This window comes from Sorex fumeus, unplaced genomic scaffold, assembly GCF_029834395.1.
Source record: "Sorex fumeus unplaced genomic scaffold, SorFum_2.1 ptg000054l, whole genome shotgun sequence".
NCBI lineage: Eukaryota > Metazoa > Chordata > Mammalia > Eulipotyphla > Soricidae > Sorex > Sorex fumeus.
This window is the reverse complement of record NW_026606111.1, coordinates 7,516,680-7,533,726: the sequence shown is the minus strand read 5'-3', so window position 1 is coordinate 7,533,726 and position 17,047 is coordinate 7,516,680. Positions and strand designations below refer to the sequence as shown.

General features: G+C 41.7%; 1 protein-coding gene across 3 annotated transcripts in view; it reads left to right on the top strand.

Annotated features, from left to right (window-relative positions):
* The window catches only part of BACH2 (BTB domain and CNC homolog 2), a 398,692-nt gene that overhangs the window by 88,237 nt on the left and 293,408 nt on the right, over positions 1-17,047 (top strand). For 2 of the 3 annotated variants that reach the window (XM_056125203.1, XM_056125202.1), the window contains exon 2: positions 4,008-4,118. Coding sequence is in view for 1 of the 3 variants with exons in the window: in XM_056125202.1 (XP_055981177.1) it covers positions 4,110-4,118 (9 nt within the window). In the remaining 2 variants the exon portion in view is untranslated. The remainder of the gene's footprint in view (positions 1-4,007; positions 4,119-17,047) is intronic. The other variant, XM_056125204.1, reaches the window with a different exon arrangement.

Below are 17,047 nucleotides of genomic sequence, written 5' to 3'. Positions count from 1 at the left end.
ATTTAGGATGCAGTCTCACTTTTAAAACAAACCCAAACAAAACACAACTGGATTTCTCTGAGCTTCTTGATACACCATTGCTTCAGGATACCCAGAATCCTTCTCTTTGAAAGAAGATTGAAAGTCCTTGATAAAACAAGGCCAGTCTTTTGGTATTATCCAAAGTGAACTGACCCAGTTTCTAAAACAGTCATCTGTTGGCCGAGGTGTTCTCTGTTAAGGGTGGTGGTGGTGGAGAAGGTATTCTGGAAGGCGCAATGGAGAGGGAGATAGACCGATTGGGGGTGGGGGGGACTTTAATGTTTTCTATTTGTGGTTTTGTACAGATTTTAATTCTGTAAGATCTTAAAAGGAAGTGACTTCTAGTCCAGGGCCTACCACCTGTTATAGCGTGGCTAAGAATAATTCTTTTTTCTCTCTGCATCTGCTTTTCTAATTTGGAAAACAACCCCTTAGATGATTGATTTTCTTACTAAATGAGAGTGTTAATATGAAAGTGCCGTCTACAGTTCTGAGCACTGTGCAGCCATATGATAATCTCAATCGTATTTTACAAAAGATTTAAAATACTCAACGTTCAAAGATTTTTCTTTCATTAAAAAAACGTTAGGGTAATTTGCAATGATAAAAGGGCTATGTCATCTTTGGCTCTGTGAGAACAAAGGAAAAAATCATAATATTAAGAACCTTCTATGTGATTGTATTTATTTCCCATGAGAAGTTTTTAGTCTGATTTTCTTGTAGATGAAGATGTCAGGAAAATACGTGGGAATGGGGGCACAGAGTCTGGATTAAGTTGTTGCAAACTGTACCCCCAAGTTCTAGGAGAAGGGGGGCTGTGCTCTGATTGGAGCTGGGTGGAGTTCCTTGGGGAAATTGTGTTCATGGATCCTTGTCTGTTTGTTATTATCTTCTGTGGCCACCTTTCCTGTGTTGATACCAGTGTGTACATTTGAATGGAATAGTGACTTTCAGCGTCTCTGCAAGACATCTGGACAAGCTTCTCAGTAAAGTGCTTGATCCTAGTTTTTAAGTAGTGAGAATTCAAAAGGACACAACATCTAGAGTTCTCCTTTAGACCTCAGAAAGTCACAAGTATCTGCCTCTGCAAGTTCAAGAAGTAAAAGTTATATACAACATTTTCGGAGGGTCACTGTAAGTTTGATTATAATTAGATATTCAAACACTCTCAACTTTGAAGTGATGATTACCCAGACATCATGTACACATGGGAATGTTTGGATCTATTTAGGCTGCAGAATTGGAATTCTAGGGTCTCTTTATGTTGTACATCATTGTTAAAATATGTTATTGCTATGACTGAATGTGGTGTTTTCTTTGGAATCTATGTCTCAAATAGCCAGGGAGTGATCTGTAATTTCCTCTCCCTATCTTCTGACTTGTAAAAGGAATTTAATATTATTCTCACAGAATAGCAATGTGTATGGAGGAGTTTATCTCTTTTAAAGCATAAGTTTCAAAGCATAAGTTTCAAAATTATTTTCATCACAAAGATGTTAATAAAGGGAATGTGAAGCCCCCAACTTCCCTGTATCATCAACTCCACAGTTGTACCATGGCCTCATGTCATTCTCAATAGTCAAAGACTGATCCTAAGACATAAAGGTATTATAGCAGACAGTGGGGCTAGTACTTTTTTGTGTTTTCCCCTTTTCCTCTTAAACATTTTTTTATAATGTCCTTATATTGTAGTTGTGGTTTTTTGGGGGGTTTTTTTTGGGGGGGGGTCATACCCGACAATGCACAGGGGTTACTCCTGGCTCATGCACTCAGGAATCACTTCTGGCAGTGCTCAGGGGACCATATGGGATGCTGGGAATCAAACCCAGGTCGACTGCGTGTAAGGCAAATGCCCTACCCGTTGTGCTATTGCTCCAATCCCCTATATTGTAGTTTTAAAATAATAATAATGCATTTAATAATGAAACAATTCAACTTTATCTCCAATTCTAGTCTTGTCTTTTATTTATTTATTTTTTTGCTTTTTTGGGGGGGGTTCACACCCAGTGACGCACAGGAGTTACTCCTGGCTCCTGCACTTAGGAATTACTCCTGGCAGTGCTCAGGGGACCATATGGGATGCTGGGAATCAAGCCCGGGTCAGCTGCATGCAAACGCCCTCCTCGCTGTGCTATCGCTCCAGCCACACCAAAATTCTAGCCTTTTCAAAAAATTCAGATGTATATATTCTCCTTTGATACTGCCTGAAAAATTTAAATAACGTGATTTTAAGGAACCTGACAATAATTTCCCCCCTTTTCCAGTTCATCTACAAACACATTTTAAAAAGGAAACGCTGTATCTTCCCTCTCCTTCTGACTCATTTCACTGAGCATACTACTCTCCATGTCCATCCATTTGTAAGCAAATTTCTTGACTTCAATTTCCCTAACAGCTGTGTAATATTCCATTGTGTAGAATGACTGCACTCATTTGTGGGATATAAAAAAAAATAGTATGAGACTGATGTCCAAGACTAGGAAAAACGGGGGCCAAAAGGACTGGTCAGTGGCTGGAAGCTTGCCACAAGTATGTGTGGGGCGAAGGGCGGTTAGGATAGAGAAGGGACCACTATGACAGTAATAGTCAGAAGTGATCACTCTGGACAAGAACTGTGTGCTGAAAATAGGTAAAGGAACAAACAGGATAACCTCTAAGTGTCTGTATTGCAAACCATAATATGGAGAGGGAGAGAGGAAGGGAGGGAGGGAAAGTACCTGGCATCGAGGCAGGCAGAAAGTGGGGGAAAGCAGGAGGGAAACCAGGGACTTTGGTGGTGGGAACTGAACACTGGGGAAGAGGTGGGTGTTGAAACATTGTATAGGACTGAAACCAAATCATGATCAACTTTGTAACTGTGTGTCTCACTGTGATTCAATTTAAAAAATGTATAAAAATAAAAGGAAAAGCTGGGGCCAGAGTGATACTATAGCAGGACAATGGGTAGGGCGCTTGGCTTGTGTGCTGCTGACGCAGGTTCGATCCCCAGCAATCCATATATCCCATATAGTCCCCTGATCCAGCCAGAAATGATCCCAGAACACAGAGTCAGGTAGGAGTAAGCTGGAGCACTTCTGGGTGTGGTCCCTAAAACAAAGAAACAAAATAAAAGCCTCCCGATCTAGTTAAGTAGTCAAAGATACTATCTATTTTTCTTAATATTTGACAAAGTTCAGCAATGGTATTGTAACTATTTTATTTTATAGTTCAAGCAAGCAAATTTTACACGTTACTAAGGAACCAATATTATGGATAATATTATGAATATATATTCCATCAGAGGTGGAGCTAGATCATCTGGTACATTTGGCCTGTGGAAAACTGACTTCCTGAATTCTCTGTCATATACCACTTGGTGCAGGACTCTGCCGAGTTCTCTTTCTCAAGCCATGGCCATGCTGTGCTTAGGCCAGCAGAGCCCTGCCTGTTTATTTCTTAGACATCAGGGCTAGGCTTTGAGGTCTGGCATATAGTAGGTCCTACTCACATGCTAGACCCGCTCCCTTCCTAAAGAGGCCAAAGTCTGAACTTTAACTTTTAAGTAGCTGAGCTTTCTGGTTTATTGATCATTATATTCTCAGGACCGAGCAACTCGTAAGTGTTCAGAAGGAGTTTATGATTGAATGAGTTTTCCTATCCCTGTGAATATCCAGCTTTCCCTTGTCCACTGGCATGCCCATTGTCTAGGCCCTCAAGACTTTTGTTTTGACTGTGCTGTCCAGCAGGGTAGCCATTATTCATATGTGGCTATTTACATGTAAGTTTAATTAGCTAATAAAGTTTTATTAGGCTCATAAAACAAAAAAAAAACCTACCCTTGGTTGCACTAGCCACATTTCAGATACCCAGTAGACACCTCTGGTTAGTGGTTACCATATTGGATGTCTTAAACATGCACCTTTGCGATCCTAGTAGAAAGTCACATTGGGCATAGGACTGTTCTGTGCCTTCCAGCTGACGAAATTTCTCTTTATTTGTGTCCTCAGTGCAGCTGTCTGCTTCTGGAAGTGACATCAACGGGAACGAGGAGACTCTTCAAGCTGCATTGCATTGTGACATGTCTGATCCCTTGCTCCACTCCATGCAGCATGAACAAAGTAAGAGATACCTTAAGTCAGCCCTGGTAGTACTTGGGTGGTACCATGGTTTTTCTCGAATATATAATGTTTTCTGTAAGGTGTGAGGAGGTTGCTTCTCCTTCTAGAAGCTGAAGAGTTGCGTGAACCCAGCAAGCAATGTTTACAGCCCCAGGTGCTGGTGACCTCTGGATGTTTGTATAGTTGTAGAAGGTATTTCTTGTGCTTGTTGGATCTTTGAACATTTGAAACATTGGTTGTTTCACATCAGTACTGCTGCCTGGACCTGGGTTTTGGAAGGTTGACACTTTGGAATCAGACCAGCTTAATCTAAATATCAGCCCTTCCGTGTGCTAACTTTGATGACCTTAGACAAGTGATTTCACTTCTGTGTATCTCAGTTTTTCCATATATAAAATGCTGATAATAATGGTACCCACCTCATGAGTTGTTGTAAGGAACAACGAGCTAATAAGTCCACTGATGCTTAATATTATGCCTGTCCATGTTGTGAGCATTTCATGAATATTTATTACTGTGGTTGGGGACACTTTTGTCACTTTGACACTGTTGTAAGAGTCCTAGATACACCCACAACATGTCCATTTATTCCCTGGTTGGTTTAGGGAGTGTGGGTTGAATCGGATGGGCACTCTCAGAATAAGCAATGATAGAGGTTTAGGGTCTGACCTTTAGTAGGTGACATAATTTGGAGACAGCATGACCAGTGTTTTAACGTGGTATGTATCAGAAACTCCAGCAGCATCAAACAAGGGATGGAAAGCTTGGGGGATCAGCAGAAGATAGGACAGAGTTGGTGGTAATATGAATTTGATCTTGGATGACAAATAATTTCTTGGACGGAAGTAGGGCATGGCCATTCCACGTTACAGAAGACAGCCTCTACATAGGCTCAGAAGCATGTAAGAAAGCTGGACATATTTCAGGAACCGCAGAGGATTTTATAGAGCTGGAGCAGAATTTCCCACTACTGACCGAGTGAGAGCAGGTAATTCTTTGTAGTGAGAGGCTGGAGGATGTTTAATAGTGTTAAACATTAACTCTCAACCTCTCTCAACCAAAAATGTCTCTACACATCGTCCCATATCCCCAATGGCAGGGTGGTGGGAAGAAATAACAAAACACCCCTGGTTGAGAACTACTACAGCACTGGGAAATGTCAGATAGGAACTCAGGGGAGGAGCAGAAGGGTTGATTCTGAGAACGACTGAAGGATTTTATACTTTTCTGGGAGAAAGGTAACTTACCACTTTGTGGGTTTGAAGGTGCTAAACAATAATTTGGGATGGATTGGTATTTAAGACCATTATCTTTAAAAGCATTCTGGAACTCCTGGCCTTTAGGAAACCCATTTGGCCTATGGAAATCCTTTTGCTAAGAACCCCTTTATAGAGGTTATTTTTGCCGTAGCCATTCATTAGCCTTTTCATAAGAGTCTTAGGTACCGTCTCATGGGGAGGTTGCTTTTCCCTTTCCGAAGAGAGCAAGAAAAAGGAAACACTGAATTTAGTGAGGTTTTCAGTCAGCTGAGGCAAGTAGAGGAGAAGCTTTGGTCTGGACACTTGCTCCCCAGCCTTCACTTTAATTTATGAGATGTGAGCTTTGGCAATTACTGGAAATTGGGCAGGTTTTTTGACTCAAGGTCATGATTGATATGGGGGAGAGGGTGGAGCTTCATTATCAGAGCCATAGCAAACCTTGGTTTCCATTATTTGGAGTTTGGTCATGTTCTGAAAAGCTGAGACTGTTCTTGGGAAATCTGTTTGGCAAGCCCAGTTTGTCATGATAGCCCTACCCTAAGTTTCTCCAGAAGCAGCTCAAGGCCTGATGTCATGAGTTGGCTCTTGACACACAGCTGGGAACCAGACTCCTTCAGAATTGCAAGTGTCTCAGTAGGTGTGTCCGTTGCTTGGGAAGTTAATTTTGGCTGGCGAGGTCCAGTGAATGCTGTATGTTGCATTAAAGTAGTGATGAAGCATGATGTTTATCAGTGAGCATTTTTCTAGGGTTTTATTGGCATAGAACAAAGTATAGTCTATCCTTTGGGGAGTGGGGTGGGTGGAAATAGATCTCAGCATAAATGAAATTGAAGATAATCACCTCATCAGTTACACTATATAGCTTATAGTGTTGAGGGTATCTTTGTAGGTGCACTTGATATTTTGAAGTCAATTTGTTCCTAGAAAGTTGGAAATACTTGAATTGTGGCCTTGTGCCTTCCTTGGATAGACACTGTCATAATTTCCTTTCTTCCCTGTCCCTAGCCAGCTGATGGGACACTTTAATTAGGGTGGTGTCAGGATGGTGGAGTGGCCCCAGCAACTTCAGAGCCCGCTGTTCTTAGCATGAAGTGCCAGGTCAGTTAGGGTTATAGGCAGACATTGACACTTCTCTTTAGGATCATTCAGAGGATTCCTCTAGAAATGACAAGAATCACCCCATGCCAGAAGAGATTGGCAATTTGTCTCACTCAACAGGGCTAACCTGCTAATCAGTGAACTGTTGTCTGCCAAGTAGGGCATTCATTCCTCACACTCAGTGAGTTTTCTCTCTCAGGGTCTGAAGGCACACCAAAAAAGGGGTTCAGATCTGGTCTTCAGCCTGCTAGGACACTGGTATATTAGTTGCTGGCAGAAAAAAGAAACAAAGGGTCTTCTAGGCCGCATTTCTGAGAGTGAACCTAGTGCTGGTCCATGAAGCTAGTGTCTGTGTTGGTCTGATACCCAGCGTGTACAGTTGGGCCAGAGAGATAGTGCAATGGGCAAGGCAGCATGCAGCAGATTCATGTGTGACCCCTGACACCCCAAGCATCACCAGTAGTGCTACTTGAGCTCAGACCCAGGAGTAACCCCTGAGCACTGCTTGGTGTTTACTACCACCCCCCCCATCCCAAATACAGAAGAAAGAAAGTGATCAATCTAATAAAATAAGCAGAGCAGGGATGGTAGGACAGAGGAAAAGGCAAACTAAAAGTGACATTGGTAGAGGAGCTTATGCATTTTGGTGAGTTGCAATATATATATCAAAACTGGGGCTTGAGCCATGGCACAGCGGATAGGGCATTTGCCTTGCATGCCGCTGACCCAGTTCATTTCCCAGCATCCATATGGTCCCCTGAGCACACCTCCAGGAGTGATTCCTGAGTTCATGAGCCAGGAGTAACCCCTGTGCATCACTGGGTGTGACCCAAAAAGCAAAATATATATATATGTATAGATATCAAAACCATAAAGGTAGCTTTATTATAATCATGTTACCTAATCTACAATATTTTTAAAATATAAATATCAAAAATTTTGTTGTACGTTACCTAAAAATGATAATTAATAATGTATGCTTGGAATGTACATAATGCTATAGACAAATATTACTTCAATTTGAAAAACTGCCTGAGGACTTGAATAGGTACTTATATTAAAGTGGTTCACAGACACATGACAGCAGCCTTAACAACTCGTTAGAGAAACATGTATCAGAACTATAGTGAAGGGCCAGAGAGATAGGTCAATAGGTTGGAGATTGCACACAGAGTTCCAGGTTCAAGACCATGCACCGAAGTAGTTCCCTGAGCTCTTCAAGGAATCACCTCTGAGAACCTAGCCGGGAGGAACTTCTAAGCACTGCTGGTGTATCCTTAAAAGCAAAAGAAAAATATCAGAGAAACACAAACATAGAAATCACCTCACATTGGTGAGAATGACCTATATCAAAATAATTGGAAACACAAATTTTGGTGAGGATGTGGAGAAAAACAAAGCCTGTACATCTTCTACTGGCCTACTGCTGGTGGGAATGTAAATTTGTATAGTATCTATTTTAAAAAGCAACGAGATTGCTTGAAAACATAAAAACGGGGCTGAAGAGATAGTACAAGGGTTAAGGTGCCTGCCTTATTTGCAGCCAATTCTGTCTTATACACAGAACTACATATGGTCTTCTGAGCACAGAGCCAGCAAAATACAAAGTACATCCAGGTGTGGTATAGTAATAAGTACAATAATATATGTTGTAGTAGTTGTAGTAATAGTAGTAGAAAAATGGATAGAAAAATCAATATTACCCAATTATACCACTCCTAGGCATTTATCCAAAGGGCACAAAAACTCTAATTGGAAAAGATATTTGCACATTTTTGTTCACAATATTATTCACTCTAGTCAAAATACCGATTTATTATGAGTGGACATTGGTCTTTGAAGAGATAGAGATGCTATGGTATATGTTCTCAATGGAGTACTACTTTGTCTTTAAAAAAGATAAAATTGTGCCCTTTGACACAAAATGGATAAACCTTGAGGTTATTACGTTGAATGAAATAAGAAAGTAAAAAATGATTACCAGATGGTTTCACTCATACGTGGAATATGAATACAACAAGCAGACTATCAAGAACAGTAAAACTAACTCCTAGATTTGGAGGAAACTACCATGGTGACTAAAAGGAAGGGGAAGAGGGTAGAGGAATGGATAAAAGGGTATTTTAGTAGTGGAATGGTGGTGGATGTGGTGACTTTTATATAGAGGCAAAACTAAACCCCTGAATTCCATAATATTGTATATAATATTTTATGATCAATAAAATGATTAATAAATCAGTTAAAATTTCAATCTCTTCCTGGCATTAATCTTAAAATTTAAAAAACTCCTTCCCTCAGCATCACTCTTTTTGTAGGAGTATATATATGCAGTTCTCTCCTTGATTTTTGAGGACATTCCATCTGATTGAAAAATAATTGATTTTTCTCTTATAATACAAAATATTCTTCTTTCTCCAACAGTGGAAAGGAATCCTTTTAAGAAACTTCCTTTGTTGTTAGGTTCAAATAAGACCAGATCCAATTGTTGTTGCTTTGGACAATTTTCATAGCATCAAATGAAGTAGTGTATTTTATCTCTGCTGGTGGATAGAGATGCCACTGTTTTACCTAATGTCTGCAAAAAGAATTTTTTCTGACTGCTTTCCATATTCAACACCATATCCTGCTGTACCGGATTTGAGGCAGTTTCCCCTTTATAATCAGATTAATATTCCACTGTCAAAGTAAAACTGAAAATTAGCTTCTTCCTTCATTTCAAAGTTTTCCTACTTGGAAACACCTCAAAACGAGGCAATGACATTCACAGGTCTTTATTCCAGACTTTCCACCCAACACAGGCATATGGATAACTCTACTCGATTGATTATACATCAGTTTCCCCTACTCACGTTTATCCAGCGCATGCTCTACTGTGTACTGTGCTGAATTACATGATGAACATTAAACCAAGAACACTTCTAACTATGCCAGAATGAGGTCCTTGCTTGATCTCAGGTATACTGCACAGGTTTTTAAGAGTGCCAGTAGATGCAGTGACATGATTCCTGTGATGGTTGTTGAGCTATGTGGTTTGAGTTCAGTTTCCGTTTGTAAATGACAGAAGGAAACAATAGCAGAATGAGCAGGAGCCCTCTGGGTTCTGTATGTAAGTAGTATGTAAGCATGTGAGGAGATTAGAGCCTGACAACCACTCAGCTGAGCTGTGTCTTGGGCTGCTGGTTAACAGCTTCTCTCTCAGAGGACGCTGGGCCCTGAGCAGTATGCACTGAGGCACATCTCTCTCCACTTCCTACATTTTTAAGGAAAAATTGCCTTTAGTCCTTGTTTCAAAAACACTGTTTTTATAGCCTTTCTGAGGTTGTAAATGGACTATTGTTGGCATAAGGCCTGTGTAGCACCTGTGTCCCAGGACAGTTAAAATCCTTTGAACGTGGAGTGTATGGAAATGGTGAAGTTAGACCTTCAATCTTTTCCACATCCTTCACACTAGGAAATTAGTGAGGTTTTTTGGTTGTTATTGTTGTTTTTGTTTTTGCTTTTTGGGTCACACCCAGCAATGCTCAGGGGCCACTCTTGGCCTGGCCCTACACTCAGGAATTACTCCTGGTGGTGCTGGAAGACCATAGAGGATGCTGGGGATTGAATTCGGGTCGACTGCGTGCAAGGCAAACGCCCTACCTGCTGTACTATTGCTCCGGCCCCGGAAGTCAGTGAGTTTTTAGAAAGAAAACAGGAACTTAATTCCCTCCTAAGAAGTGCAGAGTGCAGACTTAAAATAAAACTAAGATGGACAACTCAGCGTAAAGTTCGAAGAGGCCTAATTTACAAAGAGGACAAGTTTATAAGGAATCACTGAATATATGCATGTTCCTTTGTCCGTGTAAATACACATAAAACATAATACCTGCTATTTGAGAATTGCTTCCTGTATTTTGTAGAATTATTATTTTCAGTAGTAGAGTATACTTTGTTTCTTCGTTTTTTAAACTTTATTTAAACACCAAGATTTACAAAGTTGCTCATAATACAGTTATTTCAGGCATTTGATGTTCCAATCCCAATCCCACTACCAGTGTAGCCTTCCTTCCACCAGTGTCCTGTTCCCCTTGGGGAGCCAAGCCTTTCCTCGTAGCATACACAGAATAACATGCTTTACATTTCTCATTACAAAAATTGTCAAATAAAATTATCAAAAACTAGTTCAGTAAAAGAAAATTAGTGTAAATTGTTGTATCTCACAAATAGTGTAAATTGTCATTGTCTGAGGATTTACTGAGCTGGTCGGTGCTGGTCGTTGCTGGTTGAGCCTTCTGTGTTACTGTTTTCACTCATTGAGCTTAGTGGGCCTCTATGCAACTCCCCCCATCAAATTTGCTGTGTCTGAACTAGGTCTTCAGTCCTGTGAAATTTGGAGGTGTCACTTGGCCACGTGTGCTGTATGTGCTCCCAGAGCTGTGAAGCTTGGCGTCTCTTTGAGATTGTTTTTTTGTGACATTGTGGAGCTGGGCTGTTTACATGCCAGGAATGTTGGATATGGGTGGGGGCTGCTGGGCCTTTCAGCATGGCAGGGAATCAGCTGCCCTCATTCCAAAAAGACCTCAGAGTTTTCAGCCTGGAGATTACTCTACCTACTGGGGGACGATTCAGCAGTTGGGTGTCTCTTGGAGATTAGTTCTGTCGGGTTATTTCTTAATATCGTCTCTTCTGCTACGGAATCAGCCCCAGTGCTTGTATTCGGTCCCAAGACTTCTCCTTCTTTCCCTTGGCCAGGTCAGTTGCTTGCCCATCACATGGTTCTCCCCGGCTCAGGGCATGACCTGCAGGGCAGGGGTGGCGCTTGCCTGCCTTTCAATCTCCATGAAAAAGTCCAGCACTTTCAAAAACGGAATGAACTATTTGGTACTGAGAATATGGTTCTCAGATGCCTCACAGCTCCAAAGGTCCTGAAACTCAGGAGCAGCGCAGCACCAGGACCACCCCCAGAGGATTTGTGTGGCCAGGGCTGTGCCTTGGCTGGAGGGTGACGGTGGCATGACCTGCTGAAACAAGTCCCAGTCCTGTTTAGGACGTTGGAGAATCCCGGCTGGACGTGGAGTTTAAGATCATAATGGCTCCAGGAAAGGAGAGGCAGTATGTTTTGACATGGCTCTCAGATAATTTCAGATCTGAAAGGACTCATCGTCAGTCGTGTTGAGCGCCTTAAAATGTGGTTATTTACTGATCTCAGATTTCCTATGGGAGGGGGGGGAAGCGGACACCCTACTCTGCCACTTTTCACACATTGTGATAGTAAATTTTGGAATGTTAATTCCTGTTCCTGGGGGGTTGGGTCACCCCTTGTGCATGTTCAGAAGCTGTTGGACTCTATATGGTGCCTGGGGGTTTGAACCAGGTTGCAAACCTCACAGCCACATGCAAGACAAATGTCTTACCACCCGTCCTGTCTCTCTGGTCCTCCTTCATATTTTCCTTTTCATTTTTGGTTTGGGCTCAGGACTTCCTTTTGGCTCTGTGTTTGGGGATCATTCCTGACAGTGCAGAGGGACCTATAGAGTACCAGGCATCAAACCCCCGTTAGCTGTGTGCCGGGCAAGCTCTTTACCCTTGTACTCTCTCTCCATGTTTCTAAAGAATTTACAGAAGCATTCCTAGGATTTTCTTGGTTCAAACAATATTTGGCTTTTTGTGTGTGTGGTGCCTTTAATTGAATGTGGACTTAATGCTGGTGGATTCTCATTCTGCATCACCATTTGAACTAAGCCTGCAGCATATTTAGACAGGTTCTTTGAATGTGAGATGTGAGCTCTGACCTTTCTGTGTGTGTGTGCTGGTGGCAACCAGGTCCTTGTAACAAAGGGGCCAGCACATTTTATTCTTTGTGAACCAAATAGAGGAATGCTTCTGTTCTTCCTTTTCGGGCCTCAGTTCTGCCCTTTTCCTCTCAATTAGTAGGTCTTAATGGGTACAATTAAGTTACATCCTATTTAGTTAATTGTTGATTGGAAACATGACTGTTTAGTTGCTTAGTTAATCTGTGGCGTGTCCATGTTTAGAATGTTAGCAATCAACTTGATTTGCCTAATTTTGTGGGCCTCTCATTTCAAATAGTGGGATCGCTCTGCATGAGAGGAAGTAGATAGCTGACAGATTGCTTCTAATCCAGTTTATTCATTTGAGGATCTGATACTTTGAATTTCATTTGTTCCTCCCTTTTTGTGACATAGAGGTCTTACAACACATAGCTGCCTGCTAATGCTTTGTCCAGCTTCCATCATCTTTTGTCTCCATAAAATATGCCTCACAGATGTGTCTTGGACTTTTGGATATAGATCCCTCATCGGTTTTGTTTTTTTTTAAAGCCTCGTACTCTGTGATAAAAATGAATGAAAATGGTAAATAGGGGAGAGCTGTCTATTAGACTACATGGAAACTACAGAATCTGCATAAATTCCTTATTTTGTTTGTTGAGAAGACATATTTATAGTCCCTCATAAATGATGATGTTCAGGTTTTGGTATGAACATTAGATTGGATTAATCAGTATGTTTCTCTGGTTTGTTTATTCAGTTTTCTTTTTTCTCGGACTAGTATTATATCTTTTTTACTTAACCTTCAGACTTTAATAAAATGGCATTTTCTTGAAAGGTTTGGTCTGAACTAGGTAAAAATATAAGCAAGTTAATTATGTGATCACAGAGCACCTGTTTGCTAGAACAGTAGGAAAACTGCATCCACTTACGGGGGGAAACTTGTGGGTGAAATTAGCTATATCCGCATCTCCTGTTAGTTCTTAAATCCAGCCCATAAACAATTTGTTGTGACAGCTCTCGGCTGGGATTATGGCATTTTGGATGAGGTCTGGTTATGCTAAAAATAGGCACATGTATTGAAGATCAGAGGAGGAATATTAAACAATTGAAATTTTGTGAAAGACTGGTGCTGTTTCATTGTAATAATTTCCCCAAAGGCACATTAGTAATGCTGCTAAATACAGACTTTAATAGACTTTAATAATGTGTACTTTAGAGGCCTGATACACAAAGGAATAATGTATAAAACATTCATTATGGAAAATTGCTACCTTTTTTATTTAATAAGAAATTTGTTGAAACAAAACCATCGCACAGCCTATGGCATTATGTTCCTGGGTGCTAGCAGGCTGGAGAATAATTGCCACCTTCTTTTACATCTTTTCACCTATTCTAATCAAGTTGCAATCATACTTATTTGTTCCACGAATAAAAATGGAAATGGAAAAAAAAGTATATTTGCATAGGATGGACCCTTGTGCAATTTCGAGCATGGTGTCTCATTCTCTGTGTCATCTTGGGCTAGTGCCTTCACTGCTCAGATTCTACTTCTTCTTTTGCAGTGGTTGTACTTACCTGAGCAAGTTGCGGTAGGAGTGAGTTAAATGTGGAGATGGTGTAGGGTCCCAGTCAATGCTTGCTATTACGATTTCTTTCCACATCTGTTTCTTCAGACTGCTCGTTTCTATGGATGGTTGTTGGGGGGAAGGGTGGAGGAGGGGCGTGGAGAAGAAGGAAAAAAGCAATTAGAAAGAAGCCTCGGTAAGCAGCTCGGTCGCCAAGTCTTGCATTGGATTTCAATTTGATTTTAATGCGCTGCTGCTGAGAGCCGTGCTGTTGAAAAAGAGAGAAGAGGAAGAAGCAGATGCTCCTGGAAGAACAGCGGGACATTTATCTCTTTTAATGAGATAACATCATTAGAGTGACAAAGTGCAGCGAATCGATACTCGAAATGAACTGGTGCTCTCATCCCAAAGTGCTCCAATTGTTACACTTCACAGCCCGCCCGAGAATCTGCTGAATCACCAGTTCCGTCTTCGCTGTCATTAGAGCCACAGACTTTGATCCCAGACACTCGATCTGCACCTTAGGGATCTGCCTGGGAGCAGGAGAATGGACTAATTGGATAAATGTGAGAAATCCAGGGTGACTTAGAAGCCGCCCTGTGATCAAGGCACCTCCAGGCTGGGCTGCTTTCTCCTTTGCCTTCTTTCAATGGCTGCCCTCCCTCCTTCCCTCCCCCTGCTCCCTGGCTCTGTCTGCTTCTTGGTGTAATGTCAGAAACACTAATCATGTCAGACTGTGACACTGACAGCCCTGACATTCACAACAAAGAGACAAGAAGGAGAGAGGGTAAAAGAGACCTTGGAGGAGGGGGGAAGGTGAGGAGAAGCAGTGGAGACACTTCTTTTTTTTTCCTCCTGTCCCATAAAAATCTCTCGTTCCAGAATCACCAGTGTTTGGATATATCACGTGCAAGGAAAATTAAGCAGGAGCAAGGTGAATGCTGATGGAGATTAGCCTCAGCCCAGGAAGATTTCATGCTCCTGGTTTCCTCTCTCTTAAGACTTCTTGATGGAGCCCCTATTAAAATGATTGTGACGATGATTTCTCCTCCCCGAGAAAAAAAGAAAAGGGTTTATTTTCCCCCCCTTCCCTTGCCCCAGTTTCCTTCTTTGAAACAAAGCAAAGTTAGACACAGATCTCAGCAGGGAATGTGTGCTCCTTTTATTTATAAAGGTTTTCCATTTTATTATTTTTATTTTGTTTTGGGGCCACACCCGGCAGTGCCCAGAGCTTACTCCTGGCTCTGTGCTCAGGGGTCACACCTGGTGGGACTTGGGGGGGGGATGGATGGCGCTGAGTTCAGCTGAGTTCAAGGCAAGCAACACTTCACTTGCTATGCTATCTCTCAAGCCTTCACCAAAGCTTTTCATTTATTACCAGATTCCCGGTGTCTGATCTGAATTATAGCTGCTCCAGGAATGTAGTCATTGTCAGCAGTGGTGTCTGGCAGTGACAGAGCTGGGGAAGGGACTGTGAGTGTCATTCTCAAGTTGCCTTGCCCTTCTGAGCCCCTCTAGCATGTGGCAACCACCGGTTACCAACACTTTGGAATGGGGTGATGGTGGCCAGGTCTTCCTACGTTCTTTGGGGATGCTCCCCTCCTGCTCCCTGCCTTAAGTGGCTGGCTTCCTTAAGGAATCATGCTGGCGAGTGGCCTCAGTCTGGGATCAGTCAGGACCTGGAGTCTTGCTGCTGCTTCGCACATGTTTTGAATCCAGATGCTGTGACCTAAATTGAGCTCTGAGCTCAAGCTGAATTATCCTCACTTTTCTACAAACACGGGACTCCAGCTGCCAGCTCAGCTTTTGAGGTATTTTGAATCAACATCTGTCCTTTTCCTTCGAGCAAGAAAAAAGGGAAAGGTGTTGTATTGATTGCACATTAGTGCCTCAGTCATAAAGGAAGCATGTTTTTTTTTCGCTTTACTTCTGAGACCAGGTGGCTTCTCTTGAAATTGATGAAGAAATATGATCAGTGGCGAACTTTGGGGAAAGCTGAGATCCCATTTTACTGTATTCCCATCATTAGTACCCAAGGTAAAGGTTTCACACTTGGGAGAAATGCGCCTCTGAATTTGTGAAAGAAAATTTTAAGTGAATTACAGCACATTTTAACCAGGGATCCTTAAATCTGTTCTGTTGCGACCCCTTTCACTCAGGAAATACATCATAAAGTGCAGAATGATATCACAGGGGTTATATCAGGTAGTGTGCTCACCTTGTACACTACCAACACCATTTCAATCCCTGGTACCATATATGGTCCCCCAAACTGTCTGAGCACAGAGCCCTTAGCATAGCCAGGTGTGACCTAACCCTGCCCCCCAATACAAAGAAATAAATGCAACATGGGTAAACATTGGCAGAAACACCTCAGATTTATTATGCACTCGACTTTTAATTAATTTTGATCCTTGTGTGTCCAGAAAACTTTGACTGTGGCCAAGTTTTTTATGATTCCCACCCTCATCCCAACCCATGACATGCAGTTACCTAGCCCTTTATGGAATTGTAACCCGTAGTTTAAAAAACTAGGATTTAAACTATGTGCAGCAACCTCGACATTGTGAGTTATTTAAGATTCTTTTGGAAAGTCTATTTCTATTGGCAGAGAAGAGTAAATTTGTTGTCTGTGAGGGACTTGGGGGAATCTCCCCAAAATACCTTTATGTAAACTCGGTTTTTCATTGATTTTTCTTTTTGTGTAATTTTATGTAAAATAACTTTTAAAATATTTGACAGTTAAATTACTTAATGATATCTTCTATTGGGTATTTTCACTGCTTTAACAAATAAAACATCAGTGTACTAGATTATGACCCACTAAATGTCTCCTTCCTCACCATGCTATTGATCCAATGTATGTCTTTCTGGCTGGTGAACTGTTTTTACTCAGCAGTTGTTCAGAAGTCCTGAATTCACCCCCTTTTCATCTTCCAGTCTTAGCATTAGGTTTCTAGCCTGCCTAAAGAAAGGATCACGAGCTGAGTTCCTTAAGTAACAGACATTTCTTGTTTCATGGTTGGGGAAACTCGAAGTCCAAGATCAAAGTGTTGGCAGGCTCCGTTCCTTCCCAGAACAGTGAGGGGAAGGATCCATCCCAGACCCCTCTCCCTGTCTTACAGAGGCCTGTTTTCTCTCTCCTATCATTTCCCTCGAGTTTTGTCTCTGTCCAGATGGTTTTTCTTGTAATGATACCAGTTATACTGACCCGGGGTCCATCTAGTCTAACCTGA